The 19,172-nt window shown below is 46.4% G+C and overlaps 1 protein-coding gene across 2 annotated transcripts; it reads left to right on the top strand.

Annotated features, from left to right (window-relative positions):
• The first annotated feature begins 4,209 nt into the window (after nt 1–4,209).
• On the top strand, nt 4,210–17,475 carry SMIM29 (small integral membrane protein 29). Of its 2 annotated transcripts, XM_035122604.2 has the most exons (6): nt 4,210–4,271; nt 4,493–4,566; nt 9,647–9,822; nt 13,186–13,211; nt 14,061–14,166; nt 16,439–17,475. In XM_035122604.2, exons 3-6 carry the CDS (start codon nt 9,712–9,714, stop codon nt 16,499–16,501), a joined length of 306 nt encoding a protein of 101 aa, XP_034978495.1. In that variant the 5' UTR covers nt 4,210–4,271; nt 4,493–4,566; nt 9,647–9,711; the 3' UTR covers nt 16,502–17,475. The 2 variants fall into 2 exon arrangements, with proteins under 2 accessions (XP_034978495.1, XP_034978494.1); XM_035122603.2 differs by lacking the exon at nt 4,210–4,271 and having other exon boundaries at nt 4,335–4,566.
• The last annotated feature ends 1,697 nt before the right edge of the window (nt 17,476–19,172 follow it).

Below are 19,172 nucleotides of genomic sequence, written 5' to 3'. Positions count from 1 at the left end.
ATGCAGCAGCTAAAAAAGCCAATGCAATTCTGGGCTGCATCAATAGGAGTATAGCATCTAGATCAAGGGAAGTAATATAGTACCACTGTATTCCGCTCTGGTCAGACCTCACCTGGAGTACTGTGTCCAGTTCTGGGCACCACAGTTCAAGAAGGATACTGACAAGCTGGAACGTGTCCAGAAGAGGGCAACCAAAATGGTCAAAGGCCTGGAAATGATGCCTTATGAGGAACGGCTTAGGGAGCTGGGTATGTTTAGCCTGGAGAAGAGAAGGTTAAGGGGTGGTATGATAGCCATGTTCAAATATATAAAAGGATGTCATATAGAGGGTGAAAGGTTGTTTTCTGCTGCTCCAGAAAAGCGGACACGGAGCGATGGATTCAAACTACAAGAAAGAAGATTCCATCTAAACATTAGGAAGAAGTTCCTGACAGTAAGAGCTGTTCGGTAGTGGAATTTGCTACCAAGGAGTGTGGTGGAGTCTCCTTCTTTGGAGGTCTTTAAGCAGAGGCTTGACAGGCATATGTCAAGAATGCTTTGATGGTGTTTCCTGCTTGGCAGGGGGTTGGACTGGATGGCCCTTGTGGTCTCTTCCAACTCTATGATTCTAATGGGGTTTAGGCTGGATTTTGGCACAGAAACTGCTTTGGTCACCCTGTATGATGACCTCTTTCGAGAAACAAGGGAAACATGTCCCTGTTAATTCTTCTCGACCTCTCAGTGGCTTTCGATACCATGGTATCCTTCTGGAACGACTCTCCGAACTAGGGGTGGGTGGCACTGCTTTGCAGTGGTTCCAGCCCTACTTGGATGGTCGTTCCCGGAGGGTGTTACTTGGGAAATGCTTTTCAGCCCCATGGAACCTTCAATGTGGGGTTCCTCAGGGCTCAATCCTATCCCCCATGTTGTTTAACATCTTCATGAAACCACTGGGTGGGGTTATCCGGAGGTTTGGAGTACATTGTCAGCAGTATGCTGATGACATTCAGCTCTATTTCTCCTTTAGATCTGCAGGTGAGGCAGTGGAAGTGCTGGACACGTCTTGCCTCAGTAACAGACTGGATGAGAGCCAACAAACTGAAACTCAATCCAGATAAGACCGAGGCATTGTTAGTGGGTGGTTTCCTAGATCAGATGGGTGGGAGATTGCCTGCTCTTGATGGGGTTACATTTCCTCTGAAGAAGCAGAGAAGCAGCTTGGGGGTACTCCTGGATCCTTTGCTGTTGCTTGAGGCTCAGGTGGCCTCAGTGGCCTGGAGTGCCTTCCATCAGCCTAATTACTATTGTCTATGCTCTGGTAACCTCAAGGTTAGATTACTGCAATGTGTTATACATAGAGCTGCCTCTGTAGATGGTTTGGAAACTTCAGCTAGTGCAGAATTCAGCAGTCAGGTTGCTCACCGGAGCAAGACAGTTTGAGCATATTACACCAATCCTAGTCTGACTGCACTGGCTACCAATTAGTTTCTGGCTACCAATTCAAAGTTCAGGTTTTGACCTATAAAGTCTTAAACGGTTCAGGACCACAATACCTGAAAGACTGCCTTTTTCCATATGAACCTACTTGGACCCTGAGGTCATCTTCTGAGGCCTTCCTTCGTGTGTCTCCTCCTTGAGAGGTCTGGAGGGTGGCAACATGAGAACAGCCCTTCTCTGCAGTGGCTCCTTTTCTGGAATGCTTTCCCCAGGGAAGGCCGCCTGGCGCCTTTATTATACCGGTACTCCTTTAGGCCGCAGGCAAAAACATTCCCTTTTAACCAGGCCTTTGGTTGATTTGATTGACATCATATGCCCTTTTAAAATGTAGGGGTTTTTTTGGGGGGTGTTATTGGGTTGTTTTTATTTTGATGATATATTTGGTGGTTTTATATTTTAATTTTGTTCTGTGAACTGCCCTGAGACCTCCAGGTGGTCTATAAATTCAATAAAATAATAATAATGATAATGATGATGTTAAATTATTTGACTTACCTGCCCTTTGGCATAACGTCTCAGGGTGGGTTACAACAAATATAAAAATACAATATTAAATTTACATTCAGGAGGACGGGGTGCATCCTAATTATATATAAAATTATATATTTATAAAATATAATAATTATAATTTATATCTCAGAGTCGCGTCTTCAGCCTCCAAGGAAAGCTATACAATGAAGGTGCCAGATACACCTCTTTCAATAAGGAATCCTGCAGCTTTGGGGCCACCACAGAGAATGCCCTCTCCTGGCCACAGCTCTTTAAGTATATGGAATATGGAGGTAACAATAATAACCCACTCAGCACTATTGTTGTACATATTTTCAATATAATGCATAGGAGGCGTGCTGAATATGACTTGAGACTTGCGCCCTCTTGTGCGGCGGCGGCGGCGGGGGGGGGCACCTTTCATTATTATAATTTGAAAACCTCCCTGTCCTTACGCTGTAGTTCTGTTACTTACCTGGGAGTCTGCCTCACGGAACTCAAGGGGACTTTCTGAGTAGAAACGCACAGCTGTGCGGCATTCATTCATTCTTATTATTATTTTTAAACCACCATATTCTGTACAGTATACCCTGGCAGGTGAGGCTGAAAGGTCACCTGCCCTCTGTCTCCGCCGCATTTCTCTGCGCGCGCATTCCTCGCCTCCGGCTTCCTCGGAGGACAGGGCTGGGGGCGGGACGAGGGGCTCGCGGCTGCCTCGCTGCTGCTCCTCTCCTCCGCCTCCCCTTTGTTGTACGTACAGTACCGTGTTGGCGTGGGGATGCGCGCGTGCGCGAAACGAATTTAGCGTCAGCTGCGCGCAAGAGGGGGCGTGTCGTCTCTTCCTACACCCCCCCCAAAAGAAACAAAATATTTTGTCTCCCGAACCATTTCCCTCCCTGCCCCAACCTTCAGTCCTAGAATACGAGGAGGAGGAGGAGACCACTGGCCTTTCCCCTCATTGTGCATCTAAACAGCCTCGCCGCACACACGCCTGGGACTGGGACTCACATTGGGAAAAAGGTTTTCTGGGTCCTTCACTTTACGACAAGCATGCATTTTAAATATACTGTAACCCTTTTTTCAGAGCCCCCTCTAAAGAAAATGCGTGCCTTCGCCCCTGTCCCACGCATTCATACAGGCAGCCACCAGCGATGCTTAATTTCTAAAAAGACCGCGTGAGCTCTAGCGTAGGCTTTCCTCAGCCTGATGCTCTCCAGTTGTTTTGGACTACAATTCCCATCAGCCTCAGCTAACAAATACAGGCTGCGGCTGGTGGGAATTGTAAAAACATCAGGAGGGCAGTAATTCAGGGAAGGCACTCTAATGGCTGAGAATGTGATAAAAACACACTGGGCATAACAGGTTCTAGAGTACTGTAGGAGTGTTTCAAAGTACTTAAGGGATTCAGGGCCCATGGCACAAATGTCTAAAATACCTTTGGGAAAATTAAGGTGGCAGGTGTCTCACTGGCACTGCATTTTGCAGCATACCCGGTCCCAGCTGCCCTATGAGCAAAGTAAACAAAAGCACACAAAGCTTGTTTAGAGCTAAAAGCAAAGCTCTCAGGAACGATCAGCTGGGATGGTGTTTAGGATAGCAGCAGCAGCCTCTTCCGAATCCTCATTACTAGAGTACCATAGTAAATTGCCATAACTGAGTGGTTGGATTACTATGTTAAGATGTTAATTTGCTGGAGACAAATTAGGAGGAACTTTTTAAAGCAGGCATCCCCAAACTGCGGCCCTCCAGATGTTGTGGCCTACAACTCCCATGATCCCTAGCTAACAGGACCAGTGATCAGGGATGATGGGAATCGTAGTCCAAAACATATGGAGGGCCGAAGTTTGGGGATGCCTGTTTTAAAGACTAAGACTCCAATCCTTGTGAAGCTGGTTTAAGAAACAGCACATCAGGCGGTAGTAACTTCTTGCAAAATACGGGCTGCATACGCATTTCGGATAACATCGTTTGAACACGGATTAAAACGCAGTGAGCGCCCAGTAAACCGGAGTGTGATGTGTGAACACAACCTGAGTACAGCAATATCAAAAAACAAAAACCCAGCCTGACGCTTTTCGTCATTACGGCCTTCCTTCGGGTTTATTTAGGCGCCTGCTGCCCTCTACCGTCCCCAGTTGCCCTTAGCACATTGTCCGGCCCACGCTTGCCCGGGCCCGGCTCCGGCTCCTCCTCGCCCCTCGAGGATTGGCCGCGGCTCTTCTCGCTCTGATCTGCGCTGTCAGTCACGCGCCTCTCGGCTCTTCCTGGTGGCGGCGGTAGGGGCGTGAGCGGCGGCGGCAGCGCAGGTGAGGAGGCGATTGATCGCCTGGCCGGGGCGGGTCTGTTTGGAGCGATCGGAGGCGGCGGCGGACGGGGTTGCGATGGGACGGGGGTTGTAGCAATGAAAGCCAATGGAGAGGTGGATTAGACGAGGAGGAAGAGCTGGCTTGGGAGAGGGGGCGTCGGAAGCCTGGCGAGCAAACACCATAACTGATTCTTCGGCGCGCGTTCCTTTTCTCTCTCTTAGGTTCGGGAGAAAGGAAGATGGATCCCTCACTGGAGCCGTGACAGTTCCCGTGGGCCTCCGGGAGTGCTGGAGGGGTAAGCTGTGTGGCGCTCTTACTCGGAGTCGGAGAAAGAGGTTTAAATTTGCTGGGCAAGGCTTGGCCCTCCCCGGATTTTGACTCCAGTTGCCAAGTGACGCTGCTGGGATTGCTCTCGTTGCGAATCGCTGTTCCGCGTCCCTGCATAATTATGCAACCTAATCCTCTGTGCTGCTGCACGTTTTTACTCGGTTGCATGCGCCACGGAATTAAGTGGGGCTTGTTCCCGAATAGAAAGACGCGCAGCGCGGGACTGAAGCCTTGGAGCCTGATTCTGAGCATGCCTACTCGGGAGTAAGTTGTTAAACTGAGGTTGCTTCTTTGCGTGTAGGATTGCAGCCTGAGAGCGCTGGGAAGCTGTACGTGAGCTGGGGTGGAAGGCTGGCTGTAGGGGTACCCTTTCTGAAATGAACTGCGATGGGAATCAGCTAGCTACCGTGTTTCCCCTTTTTTAAGACACCGTCTTATAACTTTTTTCCCTCAAAAAAACACACAGTGGCTTATTTTCAGGGGGTGTCTTTTTTTAAAAAAAAAAGTGCTGGTACAACTGGGACCCACTGGCTCAGGATGCTCGGTGCTCTCTTCTGCACATTGCTGGGCGCGTTGTTGGCGCTGCCAGTTCCGAGCGCCTGCAGGGTGGGGTGGGGGTGGCAGTGCTTTAAACCCCCAACCCTGTAGAAAGCAATGGAAGTTATGGACTGTAACAATCCTTAAGAGGCGCAGGTCTTAAAAAACCCCTGGTATCACCCTTGAAGCACAGCCTTCCAAAGTCAGGGGGGAATAGGTCTGTTTAGACAAAGGAAAGGATCGGGGGTGATTCTGTGCCCTGGGACCCACAGAACTACTTTAAAAATCCCAACCTGGGGGGGGGGTCAAATAGTGAAGCCCCATAGCCCTGTAGCAACAGAAGGCACATTCTGAAGCACCCGAGCTGTTCGGTTCCATAAAAAATCCAGGAATTGTAAAATTAACAACAATAATGGGGGGGCACTCTATCCAAAGAGTTAAGAAGGAATGGGAAAGTGTTGAGTTATATATGGAAAAATATGGAAAGGAAAGTTAGTTAAAGATAAAAAATAAATAATTATCGCAAGGGGAAAAATAACATCATAAAGGGTAATAATATTAAATATAAAATAGACAACACAACAGAAAAAGCAAGTATATGACTAAATGAGATCGCACAGGAGTGAGGGAAGTGGGGAGAGAGGGAGGGGGGTAAGGAATGGAAGGAGGCAATGGTTGGAGGAGGGTATAGGGGGATGAATTAAAGGAAAATTAAGACTGAGAAGCGCATGGTTTTTGTTTTTTAAAGATGCAAAGGCTTGCAATCAGCCAAAGTATAGAGCCCAACTTCTAGGAGACTGCGATCTACTTGCGGATTTATAAACTGGAGGTGATCTACCCCCGTTATATTGGTGTTCAGGTCAGAGTTGTTTTTAGAGAGAGGAAATATCCCATTTTTGAGGTTAAAGTAAAAGTTCCTGACCTTTTTTTTATAATGAGGAAATGCTGCTAAAACTCCGTTCTTCATTCCACGAAGGGGAGAGGGGGCGGGGCCGGGTGCTCAAAGACAAAAGAAATGGAAAAGGAGATAGCGATCAAATCCAGCCTCGCATTCATGCAGCCGTCGGGAGAGGCAGGGGCTGCAGCCGAGTGCTGCTTCACAAACAAACGGGGGAAAGTGCTTAGAACCCAGAGAATCCAGCTGAAAAACACGAAGCAGCAACAGCAATTGCACACACACCATCCCAAGCCAGCACAGTAACCAAGTCCCAAAAGCAAGAAAGGACTCAGCAAACACTGCTGCGGCCGGCGTTGCTGCTGCTGACTCGGGGAGCTCAGTGATCTCTTCCGCACAGCGCCTATCACTATGGCTTATTTTCGGGGTACGGTTTATATTTCTCAAATGCTTAGAAATGCTGCTATGGCTTATTTTATGACTACGCCTTAAAAAGGGGGAAACACGGTAGCTGCATGCTGGTGAATGCAGAATTAAAGCCCAGATCTGCCATAGTTCAGGGCAGGCCAATGAACCTGTGCTCTTGAGAGTGTAGTGGAGTCCATTAGTGCGAACAGTTTAGTTCCTTTTGGGAGCAGGGCCTTGTTGCTCTTTGGATATACTGTTGAGGGACCTTCTACAGCCCCCCAATCCAGACAAGCAAGAATCATTATCAGAATTCCATGAAGTGTGTGGGTGGGGGGCGTTATTGTTTTTGTTTTGTTTTGTTACTATGGTATGTATTTGTGTGTGTTTATATTGTAAACCGTCCTGTGATCCTTGGATGAAGGACAGTGTAGAAATTTAATAAATAAGTAAACAAACACGAATAATATTTTGCCACACTCAATGAGAGTGCAAAGAAGGGCTGGTGAAGGTTGCAGCTTGAGGATTATGTATTATTAAGCCAGTCTGGGAATTGTAGCTTTGTGAGTGGACTAGGGGTCTCCTAACAACTCTCTCAGCACTCTTATCAAATGACATTACCCAGGGTTCTTTGGGGGGGTGCCATGGCTGTGTAAAGTGGCATGATAATGTTTTAAATGCATAGTGCAGATGGGACCATAGTTAGGTGAACTAACAATTCCTCCTAGGCAGTGAGTAAGCTATCCAGACATACATTTCTCAAGCCATTCTGCAGCACACTGGTATACGTGCAGGTGGGCTGGCTTGCAAGTTTTTGACCTCTGATGAGTTATCTGCAATATTTTACTTGGGCGATAGCCCGTTAGCCCTTCCCCAATTTTAATCTCATTGTTGCACAACTGCCTGGTGTTGATAAGGAGGAATGGTCATCACCAGCAGGTAAGAACGTTTGATGTGATGACATTTCCCTCATAAAAATGTACTTGGGCTGGCAGGCTAGGACTTGGGTGACCAGATTTCGAACCTCCACTCAGCCACGAAGCTTACTGGACTGGGCCTGTCAATCCCCAGCCTACCCTACCTCACAGGGTTGTCATGATGGTAATATGGAGGGCGGAAGAGAGGCATGTATGAGCTCCTTGGGGGAAAAGGTGGGATATAAATGGAGCAGCAATCCTCCTCCTCCTCCTCTTGAGAACTTACTCCAAAGTGCCTTCCTGCCCATCCTAAAGCTTGAGGAAATGTGAGGAGACTTGGTTGGAAACTGTTTGATCAGGGCTTGTGCCCTTTAGGGGAGGGGCTCCACATAGAACTTGTGTCACAGGGCTTCCTGCATCTCATGGCTTGAACCAATTCAAAGATAGGTTGTGGCCATGTCTCAGGATTAGACCCATATTTCACTTGCATTTAGAATGAACTAGTTTTGGGGAAACGGCATTCTCCTTGTGGTGTCTGAGGATCCCTAAGATATGAACTGGCTCATTCTGCAGATGAAAATCAAAATGATGAAAGGGGAGTCCTCCGAAAGCTTCTGAACAGGTTGTCTTGACGCTGTGTATTCTCTGGAAATGTTAGGAACCTAGGAAGTGGCTTTATACTGAATCAGGACCTTGGCCCATCCAGTTTAGTATTGTCTTACCCTGGCTGGCGGTGGTCCTCCATGGCTTCAAATGGATCTCCCCAGGGATCGAATCTGGAACCATCTGTGTGCAAACCATGGGCCCTCCCCCTAAGCTTTTCTTTAGGCACAGGCGCTCTGCTCTCTTGGCAACAGGTCTGTAAGTGGTAACCTTGTGCTTAGCCAGTAGCACCTCTGACTGTGCCAGTAGTGTAGATTTTGAGGGCCAATAGATGTGCCCTTAAACACACAGCTTGTTCCTCTCCCCCAATTAATTACAGGGCTTGGGGAGCCTGATTATCATTCGCTCCCTCAATGAGAGCTCCTTGCCTACCAGGGGTGTACCTAGGGTTAGGTTGGGTTGGCCCCCGCCAAGGGCACAGGCACAGGGGGTTGCAAAAAGCACTAGGAAAGACGGAGAGAGCCAATGATTGCCAAGGGTGCAAGGGACTGGGAGTGTGTGTGATACAGCTCTTTGCTCAGGGTTCAAGGAAGCCTAGGTATGCCTCTGTTCCCTACAGACCCTCTCAGGTGCTGAGATTAGCAGGGGGTGCCCCCTTGGTAGTTCCTCCACCCACCGAGACTTGGGGGTGGTGGTGGCGGTGGTGGTGGCAGCAGCCTAGGAGAGGGCATTCTATGTGGTGGCCCCTAAGCTGTGGAACTCCTCTTTGCAGAAGTCCACTTGGCACCATCATTGTACAGCTTCCAGAGGGTGCTGAAAGACGTGCCTCTTTACTCTGGCTTTTGACACTTTAGTTATATCTTTTTAGGACCCAACTTAAATTTGTGATTGTGAGTTGTTTTAAACAGTGTTTAATATTGTGTTTTAATGTTGTAACCCGCCCTGGGCCCTTAGGGTGGGTAAATAACAATAACAGTAACAATAATAGATTGTAAGTCACTTTGGGTTGCACTGGGCAAGATAAAGCAACTAAAAACTTTATTCAGATTATTATTAATAATACAGTAATGGGGTTCCCTCCCCTCCCTGAATTAGGAGGGCCCCTTTTTGCTTAAAAAGATGGTGCATAGACTTTTTGGTTTGGACTGGTGGATGGAGCATATTAAGATGACTGAAGTGGGAGTTGCGCTCTGTATACATTGCAGGGAGCTGCAGGTGGTGGTCTCCCTTTTCTCCTGCTCCCCCCACACACACAGGCAAAAAAAACGAGCCAAACATGGCTGAATGGGCAAAGTTTCCAGTCCTCTACTGCTGTATTTGCAGTGCTCTTGTCCTTCCTTTCCATTGGAGCAGCTTCTTTCACATCAAACTGCCTTGGGGCAAACAGCATCGCTTAACAGAGCAGTAGCAAAGAACCTCCTCGCTTGCCTTTTAATCCTTTATCTTGCTTCAGACACTGTGGGTCCATGCCTCGAGGTTAAATACCACTTTAAAGGGTTTTATTCAGCCCCACTATAGTACCGAATCTAATGCGAAGGGGGCGGGCGGGAACATGTGACTGGCTTGTGACTTAATGTACCGCCTCATGCGCAGTTGTTTTTTTTTGGGGGGGGGGAGAAGGAGAAGAGAGGGTCATGGCCGCTTGAACAATGTGTTTTAATCTTTCGACTGTTTGTTTTTGTGATTGTCAGGCAGACTGTCCGATGAAGCCGGAAGTTGCTTTGCTGTTTCCCCTTGAGCTACAGCTTTCTATGCCATGAGTAACACCACTATGCCCACTTCTGCTGGGCCGCCCAACGATTCCTTGGTGGGCTACGTTCTGGTGCCATTTTTTCTTATCACTGTTGTCGGAGTCATCGTAGTTGTGGTGAGTTGTCTTGAATTCAGCCAGAAGAGCTCTAAATGCCACACATTTATTTATTGGGTTTCTAACATGGTAATTAAAAATAATCTGAGAGCAGAGTGCAATCTAATAAACTTCTTTCTTTCTTTCTTTCTTTCTTTCTTTCTTTCTTTCTTTCTTTCTATCTTTCTTTCTTTCTTTCTTTCTTTCTTTCTTTCTTTCTTTCTTTCTTTCTTTTCCTTCCTTCCTTCCTTCCTTCCTTCCTTCCTTCCTTCCTTCCTTCCTCCTCCTCCTCCTCCTCCTCCTCCTCCTCCTCCTCCTCCTCCTCCTCCTCCTCCTCCTCCTTAATTTGCTTTATTAGTGGATAGTTCAGTTGGTTAGAGCATGGTGCTGATAACACCAACAATGCAGGTTCGATCCCCATATGGGACAGTTGTATATTCCTGCATTGCAGAGGGCTGGACTAGATGATCCTCAGGGTCCCTTCCAACTCTACAGTTCTATGATTCTATACTGAAAGAAAAAGGTCTCTAAGTGACTTACAAAAAGGTTAAAAAGCCAAAATGGCTTAACTTCATTAGAACTTTTCAAACAACCTAGAAACAAACCCAGCAGGGAAACTTCAAAAACAGCAGCAGCCAGAACATTTCATCCGATAGGCCACCAACAAGCTCGTCACAAACAGTCGAAATGCCTGGGAGATGAAATAAGTTTTAATCTGGTGCTGAGGTGGATGGTGCCACCACTGGGAGGAGCATTCCACAGAAGGGGAGCCACCACCAAAAGCCCCTCTGTCTTGTTGCCACCCTCTGAACGTCTCTCAAAGATGGCACCCAAATGAGGGCCTTTTGGAGAAAGGTTCCTATTGGGAGAGGTCCTCCAAAAGATATTTGGGGTCTTGATCACAACCAGTACTTTGAATTGAGCCAGGATACAGAATGGCACATAAGTTATTTAAACCAAATCATACTTTGAAACACCAACAGTAGCAAAACACACTGATCTAGTGGGGCAGCTTTGCCCATCTTTACCAACAACAAGTTAAGCAGAGGCTTAGGTTCAAAAATGTATTTTCATTACAGCAATACATGAATACATGGAGCTGCCCCCCTCAGAATGTCCCCCCTCCCCCCAGTATAAATCCCTGAGCAGATCTTTTGTAAAAGTAGCTGGTTCAAATCAAGCGGCTGGGCAGCTCGCTGTTGTCTCGGTATTTGGTTCTGGCTGCAGCTGTGCTTCCGTTTCTTACCAGTGGTGTTGCCAAATTGGTCTCAGAAACTGTTGAGCCTCATCTGGAATTAGCATGACATCTGGTGAGGTGCATGAGTGGGTGCAGTGAGGAGCGCTTGGTCTGTTTGGCTGATGCTTTGCTTGTTCTGTGGTGAGGGGAACATTTGACTGGTTGTAGAGCCCCATAAAGGGAGATGGGTGAATGGGGAAGCTCGGTCATTCGCTGTGTCCTGCTGAGCCTTGCCGCCTTTTCTGCCTTCTCACTTCTGCATTATAAAGTTGCACCTTCTTTCCAAACAATTTCCCCTTCCTGTTGAGCCAGAAGACAGCCGAACTCCCCTGCCCTGCCCTACAATAACCTTTAGTTTTTACTTAACCCTACTGAAACCAGCGGGCTGCTAAGCAGAAGTGGGCAGAAGGTAGAGCTAGATCTCCTGGTAAATCTCTGGGGGGATCTGAATTAGATTGGCATGGGTTTTCAATTCCCAACTGCTTACTAATAGCAACATCAAAATGGCTTTTCCTACCTAGGTTAGGCTGCTGAAATGAAGAATGCTAACCAGTGTGGAAGAACTGTGAGCTCAGTTCAGTTCTGAACAATAAAAGGCTGGTTTTGTGCTTAGAGGCCCATTGAATTCAAATGTCACCTTTTGCAGCTGGCTCTGGTTGCAAATTAGATTCAGCAATTAGGGTATTACGCCAGGTCTAGATAAAGTTCATGTACTCGTTTACCTGGGCACCTGAAATTAGATACTGCTGTGTAAGGGTTGCTTTCAGCGACATATTTTGTAGTTGGGTGTAGAAAATCTTGAGTTAAAGAACGTAATTGCTGTTCTGGTTTTGAAGAATGCACTTTCGTTCATTTTAAGTTTGTCTTAAGAATATAGGAGTAAATGAGAAAGGACTGGGCCTCTGTTTTGGAGTATTTTAAAGGCAGAAGCTCGACATGTGTGTTTCCTTCATAATTTGCAGGGCATGCATATTATTTATTTACTTATTTGAAGTGTTTTCATCCGTATGGGCTGCAGCTTAGTGGCAGGTCCCAGGTTTGATTCCTTTCATCTCCAGGCAGGGCTGGGAGAAGCCCTTTTCTGAAACCTCAAAGAGTTGCTGCCAGTCTGTGTCAGGCAGTACTGAGCTACATGGACCCAATGGTCTGGCTCTGTAAAAGGCAGCTTCCTATGTTTCTACTCTTCAGCCAAAAAAGAGCTCCCAGAGTAAATTGCAAATTTCAGTAAGATACTCCCTGCCCTCAGGCTTACCATGATAATCATCATCATCATTTATTTCTACAATCTAAAAGACTCATAAAAGAATAGCAGTATTGAGAGAGAGGAGGAATCAAGCACTTGAGTATGACTCTTGAGAATCTTGATTCTTTCCCTGCCCCAAGTGGAGGGAATTTGAAATATTTTCCTGTTCTATGTTAAACAAACTGACCATTTTAATGTGTTAAATCTGGCCCTTGTGACTGCCATTTCCCTTAAGGATGCCCAGAAGCTGTGGACTTAAAATAAGCTGTTTCTTCTTTGGCCTTTGCCTCGCTTAAAAAATGGATACAGTACTGGGATGGGACTTTGGGCTTATTCGCACTTCTGCTTGCAACGAGCTTAGAAAGGGGGAGCAGCTTCTCCCTTGCCCTGCTCCTTTCCAAGGGAAAACCCGCTCTTTAGTGATAGTCCAGAACAAACAGCAATCTGGGGGAAACGCAAATTGCCATTTGCGCCAATTAAGTGCTGAAGAGCGGTTTTCCTCAGGGGAGACAAGTTTGGATAAGCCCTTTGTTTCCTTTCAGTGGAAAGGGCTAATGGGGAGCGCGGTGTGCTTTGCGAAGCTCCCTCCTTGAGAAGGGGTATGAAAATATTTTAAATAAATAAATCGATACTGTCATGGAGCGGCTTCTCTTGATATCTTTGTTGTCATCCAATACCGAGAGCCAGGGGTTCTCATGCTGCAGGCTAATATCATGTGACATCGCCATTGTCAGGTTTGCTCCTTCTCCGCAGACGGGTGTAGGAAATGCTTCTCCTGCTGCTGGCGTCTGTTGCCCTGTTAATCCTTTTCTTTCTTGTTCCATGCTTCATTCCTCGAAAGGAGAAATAATCCATAGACGCTCTGTATGCTTCTCTCATGGCTGTTTCTCTTTTCACATTGCAGATGATGTACATTCAGAAGAAGAGAAGGTAAGGGGCTTGTGCTGGGTGACCAATCAGTTTGCATTGGAAATGGGGAGTTTTGGGTCATGTGGCTCTTCAGAACCAACTTTTCTTTTCTTGCTCAAGAAAACTGCTTTTGTCTCTGCTTGAGAACACAGGAGCTTTTGTGTGAACGGCTATCAGCTGTATATTTAGCTGGTTCTACATATGTGATGGGACCCAGGTGGCGCTGTGGTTAAACCACTGAGCCTAGGGCTTGCTGATCAGAAGGTCGGCGGTTCGAATCCCTGTGACGGGGTGAGCTCCTGTTGCTTGGTCCCAGCTCCTGCCAACCTAGCAGTTCGAAAGCACGTCAAAATGCAAGTAGATAAATAGGAACCGCTACAGCGGGAAGGTAAACAGCGTTTCCATGTGCTGCTCTGGTTCACCAGAAACGGCTATGTCATGCTGGCCACATGACCTGGAAGCTATACGCCGGCTCCCTCGGCCAATAATGCGAGATGAGCACGCAACCCCAGAGTCGGTCACGACTGGACCTAATGGTCAGGGGTCCCTTTACCTTTACCTTTACCTTTACATATGTGATAAGTCAGTTTCTATGCTTTGGGCAGTTTGTGGGATTATTTGAGATAGACTCATGCTAATTATTTGTGTGTGTGTGAAGATTAATAGTGTTTTAACTATTGCATGCCCCTTCCCTTTCTACCTGGGGGAAAATGGTTTCTGGGAATAGGGGTGGCTTTCAGTGCAGGGAAATACTTTGCTCGCAAACTAATCCGTCCACCCTAATTTTGTATTTGCTCCTGTATAAAAACCAGTCGCCACACAGGGAAACGGGAAAGTGGTATCATTTCTTTCTGCTGATCTGTCTCTCAGGTATGACCGGTTACGCCATCACTTGCTGCCGATGTACAGCTATGATCCTACAGAGGAGCTCCATGAGGCTGAGCAGGAGCTTCTGGTGGAGCCAGAAGACACAAAGGTGAGCTTACTTGGGACCTACAGAATCATAAAATCGTAGAGTTGGAAGGGACCCCAAGGGCCATCTCATCCAAGCCCCTGCTGTGCAGGAAAAAGTCTGGTCCTCTATCAACTGAGCTACCCAGGCTCGATTTCAAATTTTCAAGAACAAACTAAAATGATTAATTAATTGCAGACCCATGCAAAATACCCACTCTCCCCACTCGCATACTAACTTAATGCATCCAACCCAGCTCTTTTCCTGCATTTCTTTCCTTTTCTGCATCTCGGGAGAGTCAGGGTGTTTTCCAACAAACAAAATGGCCTGGTGCAAAAGGGGGAATAAACCTGTACAGCAATTTTGTTAGACAGATGAGAGGGCAAGGCCTTTGGAATAAGGACCTCGGGATCCTTTCTGAATCTAGTGGGATCCATGCTTACAAAGCACTCTCTCTTCGTGGTTGCTGCAAGAGAAGAAATGCAGTTTTCCTCCTCTGTCAAGGGCTCCTGCCCTCCACCCTAAGTCTAGCAGCCCTTTTGCATGCTCAGGGGTAAAGAGCAACTTGACTCTGTATGTCGAAGCTGAGGCGCTGCCCATCCCAGCTGAAGCGGACTAGAAGAGAAAGCTAAGCCACGTCTGTGCCTGTTTGAGATTGCTACATTGTTTAATGAGTCTTGAGTCCAACTAGCTGTAGCTGGTTGGCGGTGAGGGATGCAACCCAATTCTGAGATCCACCCCCCAGAGTGGCTGAAAAGCTAAATGCAGACAGCACGTGCCTTATCTCTGTGTTCTTCTTCCATAGATCAAAGATGACCCACCCCAATGGGAAAAAATAGTGGCTGCACCCATTCTTACCATTTTAGTACGTTAAGAGTTGGGGTAGACATCTTTTGTGTGTCAAGGGCTGCATTTGCACAGCGTTTTTGAAAATGTCCCCAAGTCTTTCCATCTTCAGCCTCTTCTGTGAAAAATAGTAGTGGGGAGGGAGTAGCATTTAGAAAAACCAGGTGCTTAATTCTCTGGCATTTCCAGCTTGCTGTTTGTCAGTTTCCGCAAGTTTGAGAACCATTGCATTAAGCCATTGGAACGCCACAGACAAGCACTGCAGCTGAGTTACCATTTAAAGGGTGTGGTCAAAGCCTAAAAGAAGCCAAGCATTATTATTTTTATAATGCTAACCATCATGGAGTTTTGCTGAAGATTGGGTCAGTGACCCAAGCAATACATAATCCCATTGCAGGGATTCTTCTAGCAAAGAATAATCAGTATCTATGCCGTTGTGTTAATAAAGACCGCAACCTGCTAACAGAAGCATGAAAATGCTTTAAGGCTACCAGGGCTTGTGGGGAGGGGAGGAATCTCAGGTTCTTGATCAATTTTACTGCTTGTTCAACTGTGTGCATGGCCTGGGGCAGGGGTCAGCAAACTTTTTCAGCAGGGGGCCGGACTATATTTTGAAAAAATAATAATGAATGAATTCCTGTGCCCCACAAATAACCCAGAGATGCATTTTACATAAAAGGACACATTCTACTCATGTAAAAACATGCTGATTCCCAGAGCGTCCGCAGGCCAGATTGAGAAGGCGATTGGGCCGGATCTGGCCCCTGGGCCTTAGTTTGCCTACCCATGGCCTGGGGCATGTGCCTAGGACCCAGAAGCATTTTTGAAGCCTTGGTGTCATTGCCTTTTTAAAACAAAACTTAACACATCTGCATTGTCTGTAGAGTTTTGCTAGCTGAATGTGTTTTGGAAGATAGATGCAATGCAGGCAACTGTGTAGTTGGCGTGCATGGTGCAAGCTCTCTTCCTGCTAACGTTGCACCCAAAGAATAAAAAATGGAAGTTCAGTTTCCATTGGTTTAACCACCACTTCTACCAGCAGAAGCAATGTTGTGTCTAGAGTTAGTTATGTAAGGTGTCCCATAATAGAGATGTTCAGCAGAAGTTTAATTAATGCACTGGTAGAATCAATTGTCGTACTCATTTTGGTAAATGTCAATTGCCTTTTCATTTTGAGCAGTGAACTCGGAGAGTGTCTGCTTTCTCTTTTCTGGCTGTGGCATGATGCAGGAGATTTCCAGTCAATCAGCTGATTTGGCTCAAAACTCTGCAAGGAGAAAAACAATCCCTTTGAAACAGAAACTGCCAGCTGATTGCTCTCAGTTGCAAATATAAGACTGCTCTGTTGTGGGAAGAGTTTATTCTCAGAAAATGAGACGATTGCTGATGAAGGTATGATGGATGTACTTGATTGGGTGGATGCAATGAAAGTGTCTATTGTATGTTGCAGGTGATGCGAGCCTGGGGAGGATACCAACCCTACCGCCCTTCTTTTATGGACGTGAAAGCTTAATACTGTTCAGCTCAGACTAACGACAAGTTGTGGACACATGACCTCATCTACTTGGCATGCATGCCAACTTTAAGTACTCTCAAGGGCCGTTAACTTTGAACCTGCTGCCTTTCTTTCCACTTGAGAATTGTGTTCTCTTGCCCTAGGTTTCTAGTGAGGGAGGTGAGTAGGTGTGGGTCCTGCTGCCGACACACTTGCCCATGAAGATTTCGTGCACAGAGCAGCCTAGAAAGTTGCACATTTGGATCTGGAAAAGCTCTGGCTTGGCATGGCATTCCTATTTCATTTGAGGTGGATGTAGGTGGAGGTTCTGAAGCTCCTGAAACTTCAGGTACTATGAACTACAGTCCTGAAAGGCTCAGCTTTATGAAAAACAAACAAAACCCAACAGACCTCTGCTTCCTTTTGTGACAGCAGTGTCAGACATTACAGTGCAATTGCTAAATGCCAGCTACCCTAAATGTCTCCATACATAATGAGTACATCACTTGGTCGCTGGGTTCCCGTGATGTGCCCCTCTACAGAGGCAGGGAAAATGAACAAGTTGCACATCTAATCTTTTCTTGGGGGGTGGGGTGGTGTTATAGTATTATATCCTTCATTTTACAGTTGGTAATGAACATGTGCCCAACAGTGTATCCAGGAGGATGCAGTTTTGCTGGGAGCACCATGCAGGGAGCACAGGGTTGGGGAACCTGTGGCTCTCCAGAGGTTGTTGGACTCCCATTATCCCCAGCCAGTTTGGCCCAGTGATCAATGATGGAAGTGGTACTCTGTCAACCTTTGGAAGGTCACAGGTTCTTTCTCCCTAGTTAGTGTGTCAATTAGAAGGGGCCTTAATATATTTCTTCAACCAAACGTTTTAAGTTGAGTTGGGTACTTCTTTCTACAATGACGATTTTGTATCTGGGCGCTGGTTTTTGTTTTGTAAATAAAGTTCGCCTTGAACAGGAGCATCTCTGGCAAAACTTCAAGCTTTTCCTGTAGCCTGTAATGCTTTATAACTTACCTTTAACCCAACTACAGCGGCTTAAGCAAGCACTGGGGGCAAGATACATTGCTGGCCTTGCCGAATCAGAAAACACATTGCCATCGATTGGCTGCCAAGCTGGGAACTAACTATTGAACGTAACCTATTGGCATGATTAAGAGCTTCACATGTGACATGGGCAATACTTGTATTTGAACTGTTTTCTTTGCCTTTCTCTTTCCCTTGTCCCAACAAACAGCGTTCTGGCTACTCACTATGGTCTTCCTTGTATGCAACCTGTACTAGAGAGCAAGGCTGGTGCTCTGTGACCCTGCAGTGCAAATGTCTTGACACCTAATGCCTTTTTTGGTTCTAGGTAATTTTTAGCTGTCAAGAGAAAAACAAAAACAAAGTCTGTGGATGTGGAAATAAAGAGACTTTAATTTGCACATGACAAATTGACTACTAGGGAACTTGTCATAGCGCACGTTGCACCAGTTGTCTCCTTGTCATTCTTGAGCACACACCTGGCTAATTCACATGTTGGTTAAACTGATGTAACAGGTTTGGGGATTGAGTTTACATGGCCTAAAGTTGCATCCTAGTAAAGCAGTTTGCAGGCTTCGGAAGGCAAAAGCCCAATAAAGCAATCACAATGCAGTTTAACTCATTTGTACACTTCCAAGTGTAGCTTTTTGTCTAAGCTCCTCTAGATCTATTCAACCTATGATCATGCTGTCAGGAATCAACTTGACTGAACCAGCTCAGAAAAGAATCCCTTTGTAGGCGGCCACCTTCTAATGATCACTTTTGTTTGGGAAACATTAATAGCGGCGGCGGGAGGGCAATCCCTGTGGACTCGAGTTCTGCTCTCAGGCAAGTAGCCTTATATGTGCACAGAAATGAAATTCCAATTTAACTTAGCTTTGTACCGTTACTGGCCATGTGGAAGGCTTATTAGCTACATGAGCATCAGCAGGCCCATCTATCATGAGAGGGGTAGGGTATAAGATTCTCAAGTTACTTCGGAGGTGCTAGATTTAGCCTAGTACCCAACTGGAAGTTGTGGCCAGGTGTCTCACGGTTGTTTAGACACTACTGGTGTATGTACTAAGAACAGTAAGGTGGCAGGGCTTACCTAGGGAGTCTATGGCTGTTGAATGGGTAGTATACATATAAATCATTTATGTCTCTGCTTGTTTGTAGTCTGCTTTTGCTATGTAGGAATTTTGCCTTCCTGGTTTGGCCCTTAGATACATATATGCATACACACATTTCATTAACTTCCTCCTTTTCAAATATACATGAGCAGTGTTTACATCTGTCTAAGAAGAAGAGAAGAAGAGTTTGGATTTGATATCCCGCTGTATCACTCCCCGAAGGAGTCTCAAAGCGGCTAACATTCTCCTTTACCTTCCTCTCCCACAACAAACACTCTGAGGTGAGTGAGACAGAGACTTCAGAGAAGTGTGACTAGCCCAAGGCCACCCAGCAGCTGCATGTGGAGGAGCGGAGATGCGAACCCGGTTCCCCAGATTACGAGTCAACCACTACACCACACTGGCTCTCAGAGAAGGATGCTGCATACGGTTACAAGCAGTCAGATCCAAACTAGGTTTGCCCTTGAATTGCAATCATATGCAACTGATTCATAACTGAATCCCCATCAGGGGGATTTGAGTCCCAGATATATGTGCACAG

Source organism: Zootoca vivipara, chromosome 7 (genome assembly GCF_963506605.1).
Source record: "Zootoca vivipara chromosome 7, rZooViv1.1, whole genome shotgun sequence".
NCBI lineage: Eukaryota > Metazoa > Chordata > Lepidosauria > Squamata > Lacertidae > Zootoca > Zootoca vivipara.
This window is presented reverse-complemented; position numbering and strand designations above follow the sequence as displayed.